At 39.4% G+C, this 22,759-nt stretch overlaps 2 protein-coding genes across 2 annotated transcripts in view; one reads left to right on the top strand and one right to left on the bottom strand.

Moving 5' to 3' along the window:
* TLCD4 (TLC domain containing 4) overlaps window positions 1-22,759 on the top strand; it is a 104,178-nt gene that overhangs the window by 9,846 nt on the left and 71,573 nt on the right. The gene's annotated exons all lie outside the window — the stretch shown is intronic.
* On the bottom strand, window positions 17,622-18,056 carry LOC123858303 (phosphatidylinositol N-acetylglucosaminyltransferase subunit P-like). The gene has a single exon (XM_045895387.1). It carries the CDS (start codon window positions 18,024-18,026, stop codon window positions 17,622-17,624), a length of 405 nt encoding a protein of 134 aa, XP_045751343.1. The 5' UTR covers window positions 18,027-18,056.

Raw genomic sequence — 22,759 nt, 5'->3', positions numbered from 1 at the left:
ATATTCCTTTTCTTAAAAGAATTTTGGCCTTATAGTATCAGAACAGAGATTGCTACTTTCTCTGCCACTTTAAAGAAACAGCACCAACTTTAATTAGAATTTGTCAACTCTGGGTCTCTTTTTATGGGGGTTTGGGATAGCAGGGAATTATATTTTCAGTTTAATCTGCCAAACAAAAGTGCCCAAAGTTTGTTTTACTATTGCTGATTCATATCCCTTTTGTCCATTCATATTTACTGATGTATTGCCCCCCCTCCATTGGTATTCTAAAGGGGGGGGGTTGCCCAAACTCCAGCTGTGCCAAGGTATTTTGGGTCCTTCATTTCCACACCCAGCTTGGATCCTTGATTCTCCAGTGAGCAAGCTATCTATCTCGCGTAGAAGTGACAGTTTCTGACTATGAGACTGGAGGTAGGTGGAGGCGCTGTCTCTGGAGGCCCCAAGACCCCATGACTATAGAATGCAACCACCATATCCAAGAGTAGTTCTGAACTTTGGGAGAACTTGACCAGCCTAACATGCAGAGCGCTCTGCTATTCCAGCTGTTCATGTTACACATTATATGTATGCTGGGCAGCTCAAACTGTGGGCCACCCTAGTCTCCCTGGGGGCTGGTTCTCATCTAAGTCCACTTGCAAGTGCAGCTTGTCATGACTAGTTACCACCTTATCTTTTTTTTCCTAAAAATTCAGTGTTCTTAAAAGAGACTAGTCCGTGTTTGCTGTCTCATTTTCCTTTGTTCATTTTCTTTTTTTTTTTTAAGATTTTTTTTTTTTTTTAATTTGAGAGAGAGAGAATGAGAGAGAGCACATGAGAGGGGGGAGGGTGAGAGGGAGAAGCAGACTCCCCGCCGAGCAGGGAGCCCGATGCGGGACTGATCCAGGGACTCCAGGATCATGACCTGAGCCGAAGGCAGTCGCCTGACCAACTGAGCCACCCAGGCGCCCTCCTTTGTTCATTTTCACTCCTTAATTTGCTGTATTCTAGCTTCTGCCATAGTTATGCACCAGTAACCTCTAGATTTTCAAGTCCAAAGAGCATTTCCTTTTCTGGCCTCTCTCGTCTTCTCTCAGGCAATTGAAATTTTTTTTCTCTCATTGATGTTCATTACTCCATTTTCTTCTGATTCTCCTCACATCACTATTTTTCTATCTTAAAGGTTTTCTCTTTCTACCTCCTTTAAGATAAAAAAAAAAAAAGCTTTAAAAATATATTTAGAAAATGCTAGAAATAATAAAATGGAAACTTAGGTAGCCGCCAGCTAAGTTTTCCCTTTCATGTATTCTTTTTTCATACTGCCATTCTTGTTCCCTCTAAGAAACAAAATCCTTATTTACCCCATTTTGGTCTTTGTATCTCTGAGGGTTCTTAACTTTGGGAATCTTTTCTTCTTACTTCTCGTGGCAGATGAATGCCTGCCAGCATAACATCCATTCTTCTCCCTCTGGTGCATGTTTGCTCAGCCGGAGACTCCTTGTCCTCCTTTACAGCTAGCTATGATTTTGTGGGGACATTCTTGCCAATGGACTATAACTAGAAGTGGTGAGTACAACTTTGGCCTTACATTTGTAAAAGAAGACAGCTTGCCTTGCACCACTTGCCGTCTCCTTCATGGACGTGTCTATGACCATCTGTAACCATGGAGATGAGGAAGACATCCCGGGGCGGGGGGACAACAAGATAGAAGGAATCTGGGTCCTGAATGACCTCATAGAACAGAGTGTCCTGTCAGTCTAGCCCCAACAATTATGTGAGACGGAAAGACACTTTTGTCTTCTTTATTTTCATTTTTCACTTCTTTACTTTCATTTCCACTGCTTTCTGGGGTCTCTATTACAGCAAGTTAGCCTTTACTCTAATACAAAAATTGATACCTGGAGATGGGGGACTTCTAACAAAGTCTTAAAACATATAGCATTACCTAGGTGGTCAGACCCTTGGGAGCGAGGAAACAGCTCTTGCAGGCTGGAAAACTGGTGATTCTTGTAATGCCATTGTAAGATGTTCTGTAAAAATCTCACTACTCAATTTAGAAGACTGACCAGGTTTCTTGTATCACTGAATTTTAGAGGAAGCATTTGGAAAGAACCAGAATAAGAATGTAATTGTTGCTCCCTGGCTAGTTTAGGAAGATTTTTCAAGAAAGAAATGAGCTCACATAAGAAATGATGGGTTTGCAAGGAAAGATGGAAGAAAATACAGTGTATAGAAAATTGGGGCCTCACAGTGTTGGAAAATCCAATTGTTTCTATGGTCCAAACAGGAGAAGACTGTTTTTCAGACACTTAACGCCCACCTATTAAGATTCCTCAGCCAAAAAGATCTAGCCTTGCAGCAAAGGTCAGATTAGTGGTGTTACCCTCACTTAGTTTTTAAAGTTTTACCTCAAAGTAGCCGACATTAAAACAATGAGAAGAGGAAGGAGTAAAGCATAGAAACTAGAGAATAAGAAGGTTTAAGAGCTCGGTCCAGAAAAGAACTTTGGGTATAGTTTCGGTCGCATGTAACAGACTGGAGATGAATAGCATAGATGCTTACAAAGATTTTGAGGAAATTTTATTGCTAAAGAAACCGGAAATCTGACCTGCAAAAGCGAATCATTGTGTCCTCAAGCCATTTCCAGGAAAGCATACACTCCAATTTTCACTTAAATTTTGAACCTGGAGAATAATGGATAAGGAAGAACCTCCTAGAGTGGTAAACCCAGGGGCACTATGGGTATAACCAAACACATCCACATAGGATTTTCATCAGGGAATTTCTTCCATGGCCAGGGCAGGAATTTCTTTCTGGAAAGAAAACTATGAAGGGCTACTGGTCGTTGCGTGTTTCCCATTCTGTCCTTTTGGAAATGGAAGTTTTTATTGTGGTTAATTGTATTCCTGCTCCACCATTGCATATTGGGTTCAGTGTGGGTATCAAGTAACTTCTTTTTAGTTTATAATTATTGGACTATGTGTAGCCACATCTAGACATAACAGAGAAGAACTGTGGGCCACCCTAGTCTCCAAAGTACTTTCCCCAGAGATACTGGACTTTGAGCTGGCTACAGAAACTGGATTGGCCCTCTCCCTTAGAGAGAGAGGTTGAGATACATGGGAAGAAGAGAGCACTCAAACAGTTGGGTAGTCTGAAGGATTGAGTGAACCTCTTTGTTTATCTTTGCCTTAATACATGCAGTCTTCCTGGAGGTTCTGATTTATTTATTCAGAAACCTATCACCTGCCTCTTGTCAGCTGTCAAATTTGTATATCCAACCAGGATTCTCTTTTATGTTCTAGACCTATATTATGCAAATACAGTTAACCCTTGAACAATATGTACGGGTCCACTTATATGCAGATTTTTTTACAGTATAGTACTGTAAATATATTTTCTCTCCCTCACAATTTTCTTAACATTTTCTTTTCTCTAGCTTACTTTATTAGAAGAATACAGTATATAATACATATAACGTACAAAATACGTGTTAATCGACTGTTTATGTTATTGGTAAAGCTTCCAGTCAACAATAGGCTATTAATAGTTCAGTTTTGGGGGAATCAAAGTTTATGTGCAGATTTTTGACTGCATGGCTCCCTAATCCCCATGCTGTTCAAGGGTCAGCTGTATTGGATACCTTTGCATGGATTGACCATAGGAGAAATCTTAATCATAACATGTCTGAGACTGAAGTTATTTTTGCTTAAACATGTACCTAATCTGTGAGAGATTGCAATTCATAGTCACAAACTCGGCCCATCCTCACCATACATGCCCTCTTGCACTGTGACTTTTCTGTTCTTCCCATCAAGGAGTGGACTCTGGATTTCCACCTCCTAGTATCTGGGCTTGCTTTGTGATTTGCTTTGATCAGTAAAATGCAGCAGAAGTGATGATGTGGGAATTGTGAGCCCAGAGCTGAAGAAGCCTTGCAGGCTTTGCTGTCACTGTCTTGGAAAGCTCCTGTCATCATGTGAAGAAACATGGGCTAGCCTCTTTGAGGATGAGAGGCTATGTGGATAAAGATGCCCAGCTGGCATCCACATCAACCACCAGCATGACTTGGAATGTAATTTACAAGACCCAGTAGCCTCCCTTTCCCATAATTATTCAGAATCTCAGGAGATTCTTAAGGAGACAGGAATGCAGAACAATAAACTCAGCACAAGTTGCATGCCCATGAAGCTGGCCTTGACCCTTGAGAAACCATCTTGGACCATCAGGCTCCTGCCAAGCTGCCACAGCTGACTGTCACCAGATGAGTGAGCCCAGGCAAAACCAGCAGAATTTCTCAGCCAAGTCCAGCCCAAATTGTTGACCCACAGAATTGTTAGCTAATAAATGATTACTGTTTTAAGCCATGAAGTTTGGTGACAGTTTGTTTTAGGCAGCAATGACTGAGACATCCTTAGTTAATGATCTCCTATCCGGGATGATTAAAACCTGAATCATTCAACCTCACCCATATTTTCATGTCATCCTATGAGGCCTGAGGAGCTCTCTTTTACCTCCCTGTGTATTCTCTTCTTGCCTAAGAATGCGGGTTGTGGAGTCAGAGTGTCTAGGTGTAAATCCTAGGTTCTCCCATTACTAATTATGTGACCTTGGACACATTATTTTACCTCTTTGTGCCTCTGCTTCCATCTCCATAAAACAGAGCTAACCTTATCTTTCATATTAGGGTCTGTGCAGGTTAAATGAGGTCATACATAAACAGGGCCGAGCACAGTGACCGTGCTCCAGAAGTATCAGTGATTCTGACGGACTTGAATTCAGCCACACTGTCCGTGAGGTTCAGGATGAAACATGCAGGAGCGCCATAGAAGACTTCGGGGCTTGGGCAGGAACAGCACTCACAGGGGGAAGCAGATGTGGTCCCAGAGGAACTGTAAAGTAGTATGAGCTCAGAAACTCGAGCTTGGCAGTCAGACTTTCCTCCCTTCTGTCCCAGCTCTGCCATTTTCTTTCACAAGTTACTTACTCCTTTTAAGTCTTCCTTTTGTCAACTGTAGAGTAGAAATAATAAAAGGAAATCTCTGAGAACATCATTGCGAGGCTAGCCTGAGGATTGAATGATTAAGTCCTGTAGGCCTGGCTTATAGAGGAAGCCCCATGAGCCTGACATATAGAATATGCCCCCTACATGATATCTGAAATGTGAAGATTGGTTAGAAAGGCAAGCCAGTATCTCTCTGCAAGGATAATTACCAGATATAAGGTACACCATATACAAGACTGGAAACAGGATGTGAGGTAAGAGATCAGGTGCCAAGGAGAGGGTGAACAGATTAAGTTTGGAAGCCAAGGCAGAAATGAAACCCTACAGGGCTTTGGTTCCAGCATCAGAAAGTGTGGATGATGTAATGTGTATTTCCTAACCCTCTCTGCAAGCTACAGGAACAAAGCAGAAAATGCTTTAGGAGCAGATGTTGGATTAAAAGAAACAGTTCAAACAAATCTCAGCTTATGTGCCACCAATTAGCCTTTGAGGGCCCCCTTCATTTTTAGGGTGGTTCTTGTCTTTTCTTTCCTGATCAGTCAAGAATCCAGTTATTTATTGAGTACCTTGGAATACAATGATGAATGGCAGACCAGTTTCCTCACAGAGCTTCAAACTAACAGGAGATTCAGACAATTAAACCAGCAACTCAACACTTTGTGAGAATTTAGGGATCAGGGAAATCTTCCTGGAGGAAGTTAGACTTAATGTGAAACTTGAAATTTAGATGAGTAGGAATCAACTAATCAGTGGAGTGGGGAAGAGAGGAAGATTACAGGCCAAAGAACAGCATATGCAGATGCATGGAAGGAAGAGAGAACCAGGAACCTGGGAATTTAAAGCAGTTCAGTAGTGCTGAAAATTGAAGCCAGAAATGGCTAGAGAGGAGATAATGGTATGAAATTTAAATTTACCTTGTTAAGGAATTTGGACTTTATCCTGAGGTTAATGGGAAGACAAGTGTTTATACAGAGGAGTGACATTTTGAAAGAGTACTCTATAATGTGGAGAACAGAAGGGGCAGGATAGAAAGTCCCCCACCTGATTTTGTAAAAAAGTTTTATTGGAACACAACCAAACCCATTCATTTTTACTGTCTATAGCTGCTTCCAGGGCTTCAGTGCAGAGTAGAGTAACTGCCTATCTGGCCCTTTAAGAAAATGTCTGCTGGGGCTCCTGGGTGGCTCAGTCAAGTGTCCCCCTCTTGATTTTGGCTCATGTCATGATCTTGGGGTCCTGGGATTGAGCCCCGAGTTGGGCTCTGTGCTGAGCGAGGAACCTGCTGGACATTCTCTCTCTCTTCCTCCCCGCCCTGCTTGTTCTATTTAAATAAATTAATTAATTAAGTTAAAAAAAAAATGCTGATCTCAAGGAGACTTGCAGTAACTGGGTAAGACAGTGGTGGCCACCTTTGAGGAAGGCAGTAGGTGTGTTGGAAAGGCAGACCTATGGAGTTGGTACCAAATCATCAATGACACTGAAGAAATCATGACCAGCTGAGATAATCTGTTTTGCTTTTTAACTAGTTAAGATTGGTTCAAGCCCCTATTACACAACTTTTAAATAAAGTACAGTACCTGCTGATATGTTCTGCCAATTTCCCAGATATCTGTGATTTTAGCATTACCTTGGGCCTTGCTCCTACTGATGGATTCAGTTATGGTTGTGTCGTTGTTCTGGATGTGCTGTCTCATTCTGCTCCTTTTGTCTTCTAGCCGTGGCACTTGGCTCCATGATTTCTTCACTTACCTCTCCCCGCCCAACCTTCTCACATCGTCTATGTGTTTGTGGGGAGGGGTGGGGGCTTGGGGATTATGGAAGGCTTACTAAAGATTTGGAAGACACGAGGGGAGTCAAAGAAATGCAAGTACGGTAGAGCATTATACATTTTTAAAGGTATTTTAGGTATACAGTGAAGTTCCTCTGTCTTTTTTCTCTTTCTCTTCTCTTCTCTAGCCATTTCTTCCATACCCCCAGCTGAATTTCTGAAGTAGAACATTTTGTTTTTTATGATCCTGTCTCTTGCTAACCTCATTCCTCAATCATACCATCTACTCACAAGGACTCCTGAAGGTGTTTTCCTCTGAAAAGAATTCTAGCACCAGCTGTTGAGAAAATTGGTTTAACTTCCCTATAGGAGCAAGGTATCTTCGAACCAGGGTACTGAGAATAGGTTTGGATCAAACAGGTGTAGTCTGACGTGTCCAGCTGGAGTAGCCAGGAAAGGAAGTAGTCCAAGATTGGGGAGGAGGGCAGGTAACCAGGTAGGGAAACCAAGATCATTTCTACAAGAGTAGTGTAAATAACAGACGTTAAGGGAGGGTGAGGCTGTAAATAAGAGAGGAGGCCAGGCATCATCCAAAATAACTATATTGTAGACTGATGACTCCTTGTGAAAAAAGATTGTGTCTTAACTATTTTTAGATATGTACCACTTAATACAGTGTTAGACACACACGGTAGGGACACAAGAAACGTTTGATAAACTGAACCCTTAACCTCACGCCATTCCTGAAATCTGATTCTTTTTGTGCTCCTGGGACTTTGCTGTCTAAATCAGTCTACTATGTCTGAACGGATCAATCTACTATGTCTGAACAAATCAAACAACCTAGGTAAAAGAGTATGTATTTAACATGTTCTTCCTTCAAAAAGACCTAAACTAGGTCTCATTATATTTGCATCACAACAAAAGTAGAAATAAACAACTGTTAATACTACCACCATCATTTATTGAATGCCTATTAGATCTGGAGTACATTAGCAGGTGCTTACCTACCTTCTTTCATTTAAGCCTCGTGGTGACCCTGTTATTATATTCATTTTACAGATGAGGAGACTCTGGCTCAAAGAGGTTCTCTTTCCTGAGGTTATGATAAGTGGCAGGTTGTTGGAGTTCAAAACTCTTGATCTCAATAATACTAATCTTTGCTGTCTCATAACTGTTTGCCTTGCCTCCAGTTTCTAAACCTTTGATCTCATTCCTTTGCTTAAAATCTGTCATAGTTTTTTCATAACTTCCTGAGCAGGGTCTGCAAAAGTTAGTATGCTATAATTTCTTTCTCACAGTCCCTGCCTAGTTTAGCGGCTTTACTATTTAATTTAATTTAATTAATTAATTTATTTATTTGAGAGAGAATGAGTGAGAGAGCACAAGCAGGGGGAACAGCAGAGGGAGAGGGAGAAGCAGACTCCTCACTGAGCAGGGAGCCCGATGTGGGGCTCGATCTCAGGACCCTGAGATCATGAGCTGAGCTGAAGGCAGCCACTTAACTGACTGAACCACCCAGGCACCCCCAGTGGCTTTATCTTTGTTTCCATAAATGCATATTGAGTTCCAAACATCTCTGGTTCCTGGAGCCATGCTAAGCTCCTCCATACTTCCAGGGTTTTGTGTGTTCTCCCTCTTTCTGGAGTATTTTTCCTTCCCATCTGCCTGTCCTTTAAAACCAGGGACCCAATTTCTAATCAGTTTCTCTAGGAGATCTCATCATCTCTCTAGGTTTGATTCTTCATTAGTAAATTGAGGTGATACTTCCCACACTTTGGAACGAGGTTATCTGGCAATAATTATGGCTTTGCCACTCACTGGCTATGTCATCTTAGGGAAGTTACTTGGTTTCTCTAAGCCTCAGGATTTTTTTCTTCATAAAATAAGATAATGATGGTTATTTAAAACAGCACCTGACACATTGAGCAAGTACTCAATTAGAGTGAGCTATTATTGTATGGCTCTTATGTGAGTTAAATAAGGTTAACATATGTAATGATCTAGCACAATATTTGTTAGCACACTGTGCTTAGTGATTTCCTGCTCATCCTTCAAGATTCAGCTTACATTCCCCTTGATAATGCTTTTCTGTAAGCATTCTGTACCTTCCACACATGGTTAGCCATGTTGTCAATTGTGCTCACATACTTTTATTTTCACTTATTGTATCCCATGTAATTATTATTATTGTTTTTTTAATTTTTTATTTATTTGCGAGAGAGAGAGAATGAGAGACAAAGAGCATGAGGGGGAGGAGGGTCAGAAGCAGACTCCCTGCTGAGCAGGGAGCCCGATGTGGGACTCGATCCCGGGACTCCAGGATCATGACCTGAGCCGAAGGCAGTCGCTTAACCGACTGAGCCACCCAGGCGCCCCAAGAACAAGGTTCTTGACTAGCACTTTGGTTTGTTAGTTTGGTTGGTTGGTTGGTTGTTGACTGGAAGTGTGGTGATTTTTTTAGCAATGAATATTATTGTTTAATTAGTCATAGAAGCTAATATTAAAGTTACTAAGGTCCTAAAGGAATGGTGTTGAATATGGGACTGTTTTTATACTTTCTTTAACAACTTTGACACATTTATTGCTATGATTTTTTTTTAAAGATTTTATTTATTTATTTGAGAGCGAGAGAATGAGAGACAGAGAGCATGAGAGGGAGGAGGGTCAGAGGGAGAAGCAGACTCCCCGCCGAGCAGGGAGCCCGAGGCGGGACTCGATCCCGGGACTCCAGGATCATGACCTGAGCCGAAGGCAGTCGCTTAACCAACTGAGTCACCCAGGCGCCCTATCCCATGTAATTATTGACCTAGGTTCTCATCTCCTTGGCTGGCCTGGACTCCTTGATGACAGAGACTATTTTATTATCCACCCAAACCTAGCACGAATAGGTATTTTATGCACATTGGTTGATTGATTGAATGAATACATGTATTAGGAAACAAGAAAGGGTCCCCAAAAGCTTCTAGCTAGTGATAACACTACCCTGGTACTACTAGTACTACTATGTCATGTTTATCGAGTATCATGTAGTCAACATTGTCCTGAGGGCTTGGTGCTCCTTAACTCACTTCTCACAAGAGCAGTATTAGGTAAGTATTATCGCATTAAGATTTTTTTTTTAATTATGAAATCTTATTTTAAGAAAAAGTAACTGAGGCTCAGGGAAGTTAAGTAACATACTCAAAGTCACACAGCTAGCAAGAGGTATAGAAAAAAATCTTATGTCTCCGTAGAAAACTCTGCATTGCCTAAAGGACATCTTCTAGGTCATCTGACTCTTTGCATTGTCTTTGAGCTATTGCACATCCTTCTGGATTATCTTATGGTAGCCTTTCATCAGGTCTGAACCATTTTACAACCCTGTATGAATGCGTTTCTTTCAGATTCTCTTCTGAACAGGTTACGACATCTGCCTGGTTACCTCATTGAATGAGTTAAGTAAAATCTTTAACTTTTTTTTTCTTTTCTATCTGTATCAGAGTCATGGTTTTATTAGCTTTTTCTGAGAATTATCTTTTAACAGAGACATAACTGGAATGCAACTTCCAGTCTGACTGACTTCAAGGCCCATTTCTGCAGTTTCAAGGTCTCCGGCTTCATTGCGCACTCTCCTGGGGCACTTGCTTTCAGGTCGCAGGGTTCTTAGTGCTCCCTTCTGAAACTCTGATTTGGGAGGGTTTTTGTTTTGTTTTTGTTTTTTAACAAGACTCCAGTTATTCTGTTTCAGGTGGTTTGAAAATACTGCTTTGAACAACTTTTTTAGTAGAAGAAATAAAATACTTGTACAAAGCAAATCGTAAACTAAGTTTTAAAGAAGGAGAGAAGAGGAAGAAAGAAATTCTGTCTGGAGGAATCTGTAAGTTTTATGAAGAAAGTGGGTCTTAAAACTAGGAATACTTTTGACAGGGAAAGAGGGGAAGAAAAGACATTCTATGTGTTGGAAGCAGCATGGGCAAAAGCGAGGAGTCAGGAAAATGCACAGCATGTTTGGGGAATGGCTAGTGGCTGGATTTAGCTAGACTGAGCAAAGAATGTGAGAGGGAGAATATGAACCATGAGACTGGAAAGATAGGTTTGAGCTAGAATGGAAGACTTCCATGCCATTCATTTATTTGATAGGCAATAAAGAATAATAGAAAGCTTTGACCAAAAGTGAAAGAATAAGAAAATAATCAATGGCAAGTTAGGAGAATCCCGTAGAAGCATGAGATTGGAGAGACAGAGGCAATCTCTGAATGCCAAGGAAAGGAAAGATGTGCGATCACAAGCATTTGAAGTCTCTTCCCTAACTAATGAATATTTATTGAGGCTCTGTTGTGTGTGAAACATGTGGTACTAAGCACTGGGAGAACATGGGAAGAGAAGTTATTATCCTGGTATACGAAGGCTCAAAGAGGAAAGATGCCAGAGAGACATCAGAGATTGTCTGGGAAGGTATATAGGCCTAAACTTGGGGAGTGAAAGAGGAAGGGTAGAGGAGGTAAATATATGGAAGATCTTTAGCAAGTAGAATTGATAGAATTTGATGTCTACATGGTTACAGAGGACTAAGCAAGTGGGAAGAATCTAGGAAAATGGAGGTTTCTTGGGCTTGGTGATTAGAGGCATGATGACTCTGAGAAAAGTGAGAAAAAAGAGTATGGGGAGGAAGGGGGATGATGAGTTCTATTTTATTGTATTTGATGAACCTGGAACACATGGTAGGATATTGGTAATAAAAATCTGGAGCTCAAGAAAGAGAGTGTTAGACAGATATTGTGTAAGTTGAGTTGATAGTAGATGCATGTCAGTGTTTGGGAGAATAGAAAGGACAGAGATAAGGCAAAGCTGAGATAGGGTCCAAATTGGAGGAGGTCACTGCAAGGAGCAGGTGGAAGTGAACTGAGCAAAGTTAATTGCAGACCTTAGAGCTCAGAACTAAAGCAGAAAAGCCCATGTATTGTTGGGTGCGAGGAATCATCAAAACTTAGAGATGAGAGGTCAAGGGCTAGGAGAATACAAGAGCTTATTGAGAAATGAGAGCAAAGGAAGGGGATCAAGTTGAAGAATGTGTTTCCCAGGACTTATTTTAGGGATAGTGCTGCATTTGTTTGGAAGAGCTACTTTAGGCAAGCAGTGAAACTCCAAGGAGTTTAAGCAACAGAAGATACTCCTTCAATTCCCATGTAGGGAAGAAGAGAGAGAACACAGAGCTGGTGGGCCAATCTACGCCCCAGGAACTCCTTAATTTTAGGTAAAGTTGGGGAGGGGGAATTCATGAACTTCTTGGAGATAATTTTCTATGGAAACTAGTGGAAGGGCTGAGTTCTGGGTTCAGGATGATGAAGTGATGACAGGATGTCAGTGAGTTAACGCTTTGTATTTTTATATTGATTTCCAAATTCAAAGAATGATTAGTTTTCTTGTTATAATGGTCATTACACACTGAAGAAGGGCAGATCTACAAGACAAAACAACAAAACCCACATCTACATTGTTTAGGAGACAAGTGGTTTTGAACTTTAGCTCTGTTTGTCCCCTCCACCTTCCAAATCAATATGACAAATGTTGAATGTAAACAGTTGGTGTTTTTAACTGTTGATTATAGTTACTTATTGCTCAAGAATTTCTTGTATAACTAGCAATCATAATTTATGCAATTATTTTATTTATTTTTTAAAGATTTTATTTATTTACTTGACAGAGAGAGACACAGTGAGAGAGGGAACATAAGCAGGGGGAGTGGGAAAGGGAGAAGCAAGCTTCCCACGAAGCAGGGAGACCGATGATGGGCTCAATCCCAGGCTTAACGATTGAGCCACCCAGACACCCCAAATAAAATCTTTAAAAAAAAATGAAATAAAGTAAAAACCTGCATCAAAGAATGAGAGGGGGCGCCTGGGTGGCTCAGTCATTAAGAGTCTGCCTTCTGCTCAGGTCAGGATCCCAGCGTCCTGGGATTGAGCCCGTCATCAGGCTCCCTGCTTCGCGGGAAGCTTGCTTCTCCCTTTCCCACTCCCCCTGCTTGTGTTCCCTCTCTCGCTGTGTCTCTCTCTGTCAAACAAATAAATAAAAAATCTTTAAAAAAAAAAAAAAAGAATGAGAGAAAGGAAGGAAAGAGAGAAGGAAGAAGAGAGGGACAGGAAGAGGGGAGGAAGGGAATGAGGGAGAAAGTTGTTTAAGCAACTGCAATTTGCTGGCACAACTAAATATCCCTGTAGATATGAGCATGCTTTCCTCCTAACAGATGCTACTCTTGTGAATCCAAACCCCCACAACTGTGTAAGCATGACTGAGCCGCCCAGGCGCCCCTACACAATTGTTTTAAAAGTCTCCCGTGATGCTCTTTCAGTGTGTGTTCTTTGTTGAAAGAATTGATAATTTGGGTTAAGACAGAGTGAATTGAAATTGAATTCCTCTCACCTCTACATTGATACATCGGGGGACTACTTTCTCCTTCTGTACCAGTAGAATACTGTGTGCATAAAACTGTTTTAAAAGCCAAATCCTGATAGTTTTTAAAATGCCATGTGGTACAGGACTTCCTTTGCAAACCAGAGGTCAGTTCCTCTGTAGGAGCTCTAAAAGGAAAGGCAAAGTAGTTCTTTAAATAACTTGATTGCCTTTTATTACCTTTGGGTAATTGCTCAGGATAAAAAATGAGGGGAAGTATGTCATTCCTTTGCTCTTTCCCTCTGTAGATATAGATGATCAGTTACGACTCTCCCTGAGCTTTAGAACTTTGAATTCTGAAAGGACTTCCTTAGCAAGCTGAGGAACGTGGGGAAGATAGGTGAGGGAGGAGAATATATGCAGAGCCCGCCACCTTTGCAGGGTGCGGTGTCAGGTGCAAAGACGCACAAGACAGACACTCTGTCTCCAAGCAACTGAAAATCCAGGTATCTTTAGTGAGTGAACTCCCAAAACACAGTTGTGAGACTCTCACTTGTGCTCTGGACTCTGATGGACCATAATGTTGCCTTTTCTTTTGGTGCTGGGCTTTGATAATGAGGCACTTGTCCAGAACTCTGCTGGACTTTGGATGAACATATGGTCTTATTTATTTCTAAATTCAGACAATATTTATTATTTTCTCACTGATGATAGTAATAGAGGTCAACGAGAAGTTACAGGAACGAGGCCGGAGCAGGGGAGCCTAGCGCAGTGATGGTTGCTACGATGCGGGCGGTGAGTGCTTCTGTGGGGCAGGAAGGGAGTCAGAGGTGACTCTGTTGTTGGCGGGTCATGCAGGGACCTTGCAGGGACGTGGAGAGAGCCACTGCACGTAGTAGTCCATCTGTAAACTGGTCATTGCCAAGCGTCCAAATTCTGAAGACTTCAGCTTATATCTAAATGTTTAGGGGGAAAAGCGACCTTCCTATTTACATCAAAAGAAATAACTGCTATGCTAAAAAAAATTTGGACATTTCAATTTGGTGTATATAGTATTTTTGCAAAATGCTTGATTTATATTTTAGGGGGAGAATTCAGTGATTAAGTTAAACATCCTGATGGTCTTTTCATTATTGATATCATAGTTTCTAATATGTTATATATAATTAGTACTAATAGTTAACATTTTCCTTACCCCACAATCCAATTCTTCCTACTTTTTGGTTCTTAGACATTATGTTAGCATTTGGGGAAGCTCCACATGTTGTTGTGAAACATATTTGACAAAGTTTGAAGACATTTAATTGTAACAGTCTTTCAAACATTATTTTTTACCTTGTATTTTCTACCAATGAGAATTTTAAAATCTGGGACTAGAACCATTCCTTTCCTTGTGGAAAATACATTTCCACAAGATGATTTCTTTTTAATTAAAACTAGATTGCCTTCTTTTTAAAATAAAAAAAAATTCTTAGTATATTGTAAAGTATAACAAAAGTATTTGGAAAAGAGATGGTAATTTTTTAAAACTTCCTTGCTGGAGGGCAAAAATGTGTTGTTTTTACCAAAAGGCAAAGAATACAGACCTCAAGATTAAGTGGGAGATCTGAATGCAGCATATACATTTTCTTGATGCTTTTTTTTTTTTTTTAAAGATTTTATTTATTTGAGAGCGAGAATGAGAGACAGCATGAGAGGGAGGAGGTTCAGAGGGAGAAGCAGACCCCCTGCTGAGCAGGGAGCCCGATGCGGGACTCGATCCTGGGACTCCAGGATCATGACCTGAGCCGAAGGCAGTTGCTTAACCAACTGAGCCACCCAGGCGCCCTTCTTGATGCTTTTAACTTTGTATATGGAGGGTCTAAAAACAGGAACTTAAGTTAGTGATGAACATGATTTAGGTGTATGGGAGTGGATTGATTATAGTAATACTATATTGTGTGAACAATCGTTATAATGACATGAAGAGACCAATTTGATTGGGACATAATAAGGGAGATAATATGTATATTAAAAAAGACTCTCATGAAAATTTCTCTTTTTAGTTATTTTTAGGATAGATCATATGAATAGTGCATGTGAACATATATGACCAACAAAGTAGTAGATTTACATCACTACAGAAATTTGATTTGGAATTGAATATGTTTGTCAGAGAATCGGTGGGGCAGGAGATGTTTATACTAAGGATTATTTCTAAATTCCAAAGTTGTATTTCTCTATAAGGCCTATGAAAATGACTTATGAATAATTCAACTATCAACTTCATTTTTTAAAAAACATATTTGTTCCTAGAACTAGGATAAGGAATATATTCTGATTTTTATCATGATACATGGGTTTTTCATGTTTCAAATAAACACATGTGCATATATGTGTGTATTTATATGTACACACATGTATACATATATACATATGTCACAGATTTTCATAAATTAATTTTGTATCCTGCTTCCATACTTAATTTTCTGTTGTTTATATATTTTCTCAGTTGATTTTCTTGGGTTTCCTAGGTATGTAATCATATAATCCACAAAGAATGACAACTGTATAATCTTTTTTCCCAGTAGTTATGTTTTTACTTTCTCTCTTTTACTAGTTCCCTTAACTGATACTTCAAGTATCACTGTATTAGCAGTGAGAGAGTGTGTATCCCCTTGTTCTCCTCTTGACCTGAGCAGGAACCCTCCAGTGTTTCCCCATTCAATCTAAACTAGCTTTGAATCTTAGAATTAATTTCTGGTCAGACATTACTACTTTGCTCTACCTGGAAAAGTGAAAATTTGGTCCAACAGTAAGGTCCATAAATATTTAGCAGTAATGGATTGGTAAAATACACTATGGTGCATCCATTGAATGGAATAGTCTGAGCAATTACAAAATAATGTGTATGTTTTAGTCCTTTTTGTTATTGTTTAAAAAAAATCAAAGTATGTATAAGTATGCATGAAAAAGTATCTGGGAGGATATTCAACAAACTGGTCTAAAAGTTATAAATATATTATTGCAGCATTATTTACAATAACCAAAATATGGAAGCAACCTAAGTGTCCATTGATAAATGAATGAATAAAGAAGATATGGAATATTATTTAGTCATAAAAAAGAATGAGATTTTGCCATTTGTGACAACATGGAGGGACCTAGAGGGCATTATGCTTAGTGAAATAAGTCAGATAAAGACAAATACCGTATGATTTCACTTATGTCAAATCTAAAAAACCAACCAACCAACCAAACAAAGCAAAACTAGATCCATAAACACAGAGAACAAACTGATGGTTGCCAGAGGTGGGGGATGGGCAAAATGGGTGAAGGGAAGTGGGAGATACAGGCTTCCAGTTATGGAATGAGTAAGTCACAGCAATGAAAGGTGAATTGAATGAATGTTATGAAATGAAAATGAAATGAAAATTATAAGGAATATAATCAAAGGTATTGTAATAGTGTTGTATGGTGACAGATGGTAACTACACTTATGATAAGCACAGCATAATGTATAAAGTTGTTGAATCACTATGTTGTACATCTGAAACTAATGTAACATTGTGTGTCAACTATGCTTCAATAAAAAAGAAAAGAAGAAAGGAATAAATAAGATTATAGAACAGAAAAAAGTTATGAACATAAACTACTGATTGTTAATTTCAATTTCTACTAATCTGTAAAATTTTTTAAAAAATTCATGAAGATATTTTGGCACAATTAAAAAACAAGTTAGAAATTTAAGAAAAATAGATTGACATCTTTCCCTTTCTCTGTATTGGATCCCTTTCTGTTATTTAAATCTTATTTTGTTTATCCTTATTTTTTGCAAAGTGGTACGTGTAGTGTAGGTAGTGTGGAAAGGGGTTTACAAGATATAATCCATAAGGAAAAAGAAAAGAGGAGAAAAGTCTACAGTCGATGAGAGATTTCAGTAAATTTTGGAAACCAGAAGTTGGACGGAATAGGGATAACTGACTTGACAAAGTGGAAGAAGGGCTAGTCAAAGTGCTTTGAGGAGCCTTAGCACTTGGTGGTCGGTGTACCATGGAAGGCAGGAGTGAGGTACAAGCCTGAAGAAGAATTGCCCTACAGTTGTTTACAAAGCTCTTGGAGGCCACTGGGTCCCTTCTTGCCCTTCATACAGCCATTGTGCTTTCATGCATGTCATACTGACCATCCGACCATTAACACAATCCCTCTGTGAAGTATGAAGTTTCTTTTCTGGAGAAAGGAGTTTTATCTTTTGATGGAGAGTTCCCGTAACAAAAGGTCTGATCAGAGAATGGGAAAAAAAGATATTTTTTTTATGGTAATGCAGTATTTTATTTATTCTGTCTATTAATAACTAATATGCGAGAACATGTATAAGATTAATGGAATTTAATCTAAGAGAAGTGCAGCTTTTTTATATTTCAGTATCGGTTATTAATAAGATTGTCAAAATAGCTATGGTCAAAATTATTACATCAAAAACTTATAGTAAGTGTTTGGTGTTAGTCTACATACAATTTAGTTTTTGGCATAAAGATCTTCAGCTGCAAGAAAGAACATTTGGTTTACTTCACTAATAAGAATATCCCTTAATGCTGGGATGGCCTCTTCTTGATATTTCTTCTGCTGTTGATTTTTAGCATAGTTATCTATGATTGTATGAACAGAGTTCAGTGGAGAGGTACTCATCATGTTTATTCCAAATAACAGTACATAACCAATTACTATGGTAATGAGGAGGTAGACAGGCAATGCAACCACCCAGTATTTTTGAGGCCAATAAGTTAAGCCTAAGGAGTTTAGGCAAGGTTCAGGAATAAAAGCCCACACAAGATATAGTATGAAGCTAAACTGGGAGCTTAAAGAAAGAATAAAACCATAAATAGCTCTTTCTGGCAATGGCGATGGTGAATTTTCCACCATTTTCCCTGTGGCCCTAGACAGTCTGTGGGAAAGAAAGAATCGTCAGTGATTTACTCCCCTTCATCACTGGTCTGTTGTAGCCTCATCGTTTTGCTATGGGCACTGCCTCTGCAGATTTTTTCCCAGCCTAAACCACTGCACACTGCCATCCTGTGCCAAAAATATGTTTGATATAGAAACTTCAGTACAAGGTTGGAAGATTAAGCTAAGTAATTCTCCCGGTCCACGATTTCTCAATCTTGGCATGACTGACATTTGGGATTAGAAATTCTTTACTGTGGGAGGCTGTGCATTGTAACATGGTTAGCAGCCTCCCTGGCCTCTACTCACTAAGTACCCATGCATGCCCCCTTTCCCTGTGATGACAACCAAAAGCATCAGCAGATATTGCCAAATGGCTGGGGTGGAGAGAATCAACACCTCCCACCCCCACCCCAGTTGAGAACCTCTGTCTCAGACAATAGATCATAGAAAAAATGGGGTGCCTGGGTGGCTCAGTTAAGCATCCAACTCTTGATATCAGCTCGGGTCTTAATCTCAGGGTCATGATTTTGGCCCTGTGTTGGGCTCCATGCTGGGTGTGGAGCCTACTTAAATTAAAAAAAAAAGAAAGAAAAAAGAAAAGAAAAGCTGTAGAGATAGTCAGTGGGATAAAAGGACAATCGATCTGGAGAATAATAAAGTCCCAACATCCTGCTGGCAAGAGTTCACAAAGAGAGAACATAGAAAATGAGAAGGAGGAAATTAGTAAAAAAATAATAAAAGAAAAAATTTGCCGGTAAGATTGAAAGCACCCCCGGGAGTCTAGCACAATCAAAGAAAAAAGGCGCATTCTAAGGCACAAGGCACATCATTGTGAAATTTCGGACATAAAGGTAATGGGAAGATTCTAGAATGAAGAATAGACCAGATACAGAGGAAGGGGAACCAGAAAGGCATTAGGCATATTTATTTCAGTGGCAACACTGGAAGTAAAAGACAGTGGAACAGTGCTTTTAAAATGCTGAGGGAAAATGACCAGCTTACGGAAATTATCAGTGGAGGATGAGAATAGAATACAGACATTTTCAGACATGCAAGCACGCTAAAAAATTTACCTTCAATGCACACGCTCTGAGTAAACTACTGAAATCTGTGCTTTAGCAAAGTAAGAGAGTGAATTTCTAATGTTTGGGCATTGGAAGATACCGATGGGCATTTGATAGATAGGTTGAAGCATCTGGATAAAATTCGGGTTAGATACATTAAAAAAAAAGTAAGTGAAAAAGGAAGGCAATTATTAACTCCAGGGACAACAGGAGATTTTCTTTTTTTTTTTTTTTTAAAGATTTTATTTATTTATTCATGAGAGACACAGAGAGAGAGATAGAGAGAGGCAGAGGGAGAAGCAGGCTCCCAAGGAGCAGGAAGCCCGATGTGGGACTCGATCCCAGGACCCCGAGATCATGACCTGAGCTGAAGGCAGACGCTTAACCATCTGAGCCACCCAGGCGCCCCAACAACAGGAGATTTTCAAGAGCAGCACTATCCTGGCACCTTACTTGATTCAGCAATGCACTGTATTTACATTGACAGGATGATAAAAATACAAATTATTGATTTGAACAGAAGTGATATAGCTGTGTGAGTAGGAAGGGTGAGGGGAAAGTGGTGATGGTGGTACATGTGAAAGGGCTAAATCCTCAAATACCATGACAAGAAGTCAATAAATAATGTCTAAAAATGAAAGTCAGGAAACATTGGTGTAAGCATATTGTTAGGAAATAACCTAGTAGGGTTATGTGGAACATGGGGCGAAGCTAGAAGCTAGGTGGGGGGAAGTTGGTCAAGGGGCTGATGGGACTTGGGTGTTTTTGTTATAAGCCTTTATGAACTATTTGAATATTCACTTATATGTATTACTTTCATTAAAAATAAAAATGCACACAAAAACAATATATACATATTATAGGAAAAAGTCACATAAAATAAGCAAAAAGAACACAAATGACATAAGGATCTCACCCACCCAGAGCTAACCATTGGTAATATCCTGAAATAGTTTTTTCTTGAAAAATTCTGAAAAACAAATGAAAGGACTTTATTTTTAATTGTTTTTATTTATTTATTTGACAGAGAGAGAGCACAGACAGAGGGAGTGGCAGGCAGAGGAGGGGGAGAAGCAGGTTCCCTGCTGAGCAGAGAGCTTGATTGGGGGGGGGTGCTTCATGACCTGAGCCAAAGGCAGTTGCTTAACTGAGTGAGCCACCCAGGCACCCCAAAAGGACTTTTAAATACTAAAAAAAAAAAACAAAAAAAAAAAACACCCTCACAAATTCTTGATACATTAAAACTATCAATAATAATTTAAAAAGTAGTAACTGGGGTTATTAATTTTTAACTAAATCTTTCTGATCAAAATGCTTGGTGTTATTTTGGTTATATCTTCACTAACAGAGCAGAGTGGAGAATTGAGGCAATTTTCCAAAATACTTCTGTGTTAATTATCTTGTTATTTTAGAAAGAAGCAGCTTTTGGTCTCAGTTTTCTAAACAGTTGTCTCTATTTAGTAGTTTAGGAATTTTTGGAAACAAATTTATCAGGAAAATTTGTCTTCAACAAATGGTATTGGGAAAACTGCACAGCTACATGCAAAAGAATGAAACTGGACTGCTTTCTTACACCATACACAAAAATAAGCTCAAAATGGATTGAAGACCTAAATGTGAGAACTGAAACTATAAAAAAGTCCTAGAAGATAACACAGGCAGTAATTTCTCTGACATCGGCCATAGCAACATTTTTCTAGATATGTCTTCTAAAGCAAGGGAAACAAAAGCAAAAATAAATTACTGGGACGACATCAAAATAAAAAGCTTCTGCACAGCAAAGGAAACGGTCAACAAAACTAAAAGACAACCCACTGAATGGGAGAAAATACTTGCAAATGACATATCCAATAAAGGGTTAGTATCCAAAATATGTAAAGAATGTATACATCTCAACACCAAAAAACCAAATAATCCATTTAAAAAAGGGCAGAAGACATGAACAGACATTTTTCCAAAGAAGACGTGCCGATGGCCAACAGACATATGAAAAGATGCTCAACAGCACTCATCATCAGAGAAATGCAAATCAAAACCGCAATGAGATATCATCTCACACCTGTCTGAATGGCTAAAATCAAAAAAACAAACAAGTGTTGGCAAGATGTTGAGAAAAAGGAACCTTTGTGCACTGTTGGTTGGAATGCAAACTGGTGCAGCCACTGTGGAAAATACTATGGAGGTGCCTCAAAAAATGAAGAATTGAATTACCATATGATTCAGTAATTCCACTACTGGTATTTACCCAAAGAGTATGAAAACACTAATTTGAAAAGATACTTGCACCCTTATGTTCATTGCAGCATTATTTACAATAGCCAAATTATGGAAGCAACCCAGATGTTCGATAGATGAATGGATAAAGGAGATATGTTGTGTGTATATATATGTGTGTGTGTGAGGATGGGTGAAATAGGTGAGGGGGATTAAGAGTACACCCATGATGAGCAATGAGTAATGTATATAATTGTTGAGGCACTATATTGCTCACCTGAAATTAATACAACACTACGTTAATCATACTGGAATTAAAAAAAACACACACACACACAGAAAAAAGATACATTACATAGAGAGGAACAAATACAATAAACCATATTTCTTGTTTTGAGCATATGCAAAACATTTTTTAATCAGGAAAATTTGCCTCAAAAAATTTTTGTATTTTTTCTCTTTTTAAAGAAAGATAAATAATTTTCATTTCTCTGAACTGTTTCAGTGAACAAATATATAAGGAGTGCAGTTCAGCTTTGATACCTCACAGTTAACAAGCAGAAAAACAAGACAATAAATAACGGAATTTGGGGGAACTGTCCTTGGAAAGAGAGAATTGGTAAAACAAAGTTAAGAATAATTAGAGACTTAAATGTGAATAATGAAATGCATATTTTTAAAGAAATTAAGCTGCATTACAATTTTGAAGAAAAATATGCAGTTGATACAGTTTTTTACCTCCTAAGGTCATTGAGTTTTGATTAGTTTAAAAGTTTCAAAATTCTAGTATTTACTGAATTCCTTTCCTTATCTCAGGCCTTGTCCTGGATGTATTCACTTAACATGCTCTGTATAATCTCGCAACAATCCTGCAGATTTGGTGGTGCATTTGCAGAGGCCTGACATGAAGGAATATAGTGGGACATAGAGTATAGAGTGGATTTTTTGTGGGTTTACTTGGCTTTGGCTGCTGCTGTGGGTGTTAAGAAAATATGCATATTAAACATATAATGCTGGTGCATTTATCAGGAAAAAACAGAGCAACTATCAGCCACTGGAGACAAGCGTAGGGGAGGGTCTGGAGGTGATACCTTGAGGCAGAGTCCCGAGAGGACATGTGCAATCTGTACACGTAGTACTCCAAAGATGAGCACGCACAAACATCCTGCCTCCGCAGTGTTATGATCTAGCACACGAATGCGTAAGGCAGGTGTGGGGCAAACCAAAGTTGTTGAGGACCCTGTGAAGCAAGTATGATAGGACGGGTTGTGGTCAAAGGGCACTCCTGAGAACCCTGGGGACAAAAAGGAGATATGCACTGGGGGCCTGCAGGATCTTCTACCCTGCTTGACTGCAGGCAGGCTGCCGTCCCTGTAGGGTAAAACAGGTTTTGTCTTTCTAGGTCAGTCTGAGGTACATTTGCCAAGACTG

The sequence above is a fragment of the Mirounga angustirostris genome, unplaced genomic scaffold (assembly GCF_029215605.1).
Source record: "Mirounga angustirostris isolate CCGP_5_RB_7025 unplaced genomic scaffold, mMirAng1.0.hap1 SCAF_4, whole genome shotgun sequence".
Lineage (NCBI taxonomy): Eukaryota > Metazoa > Chordata > Mammalia > Carnivora > Phocidae > Mirounga > Mirounga angustirostris.
The sequence above is the reverse complement of the archived record's forward strand: the minus strand, read 5'-3'. Positions and strand labels throughout refer to the sequence as shown.

Bases quoted from the DNA above. Each gene is read 5' to 3' on its own strand.
- LOC123858303 (XM_045895387.1), bottom strand. From the start codon at position 18,026: ATGGTGGAAAATTCACCATCGCCATTGCCAGAAAGAGCTATTTATGGT.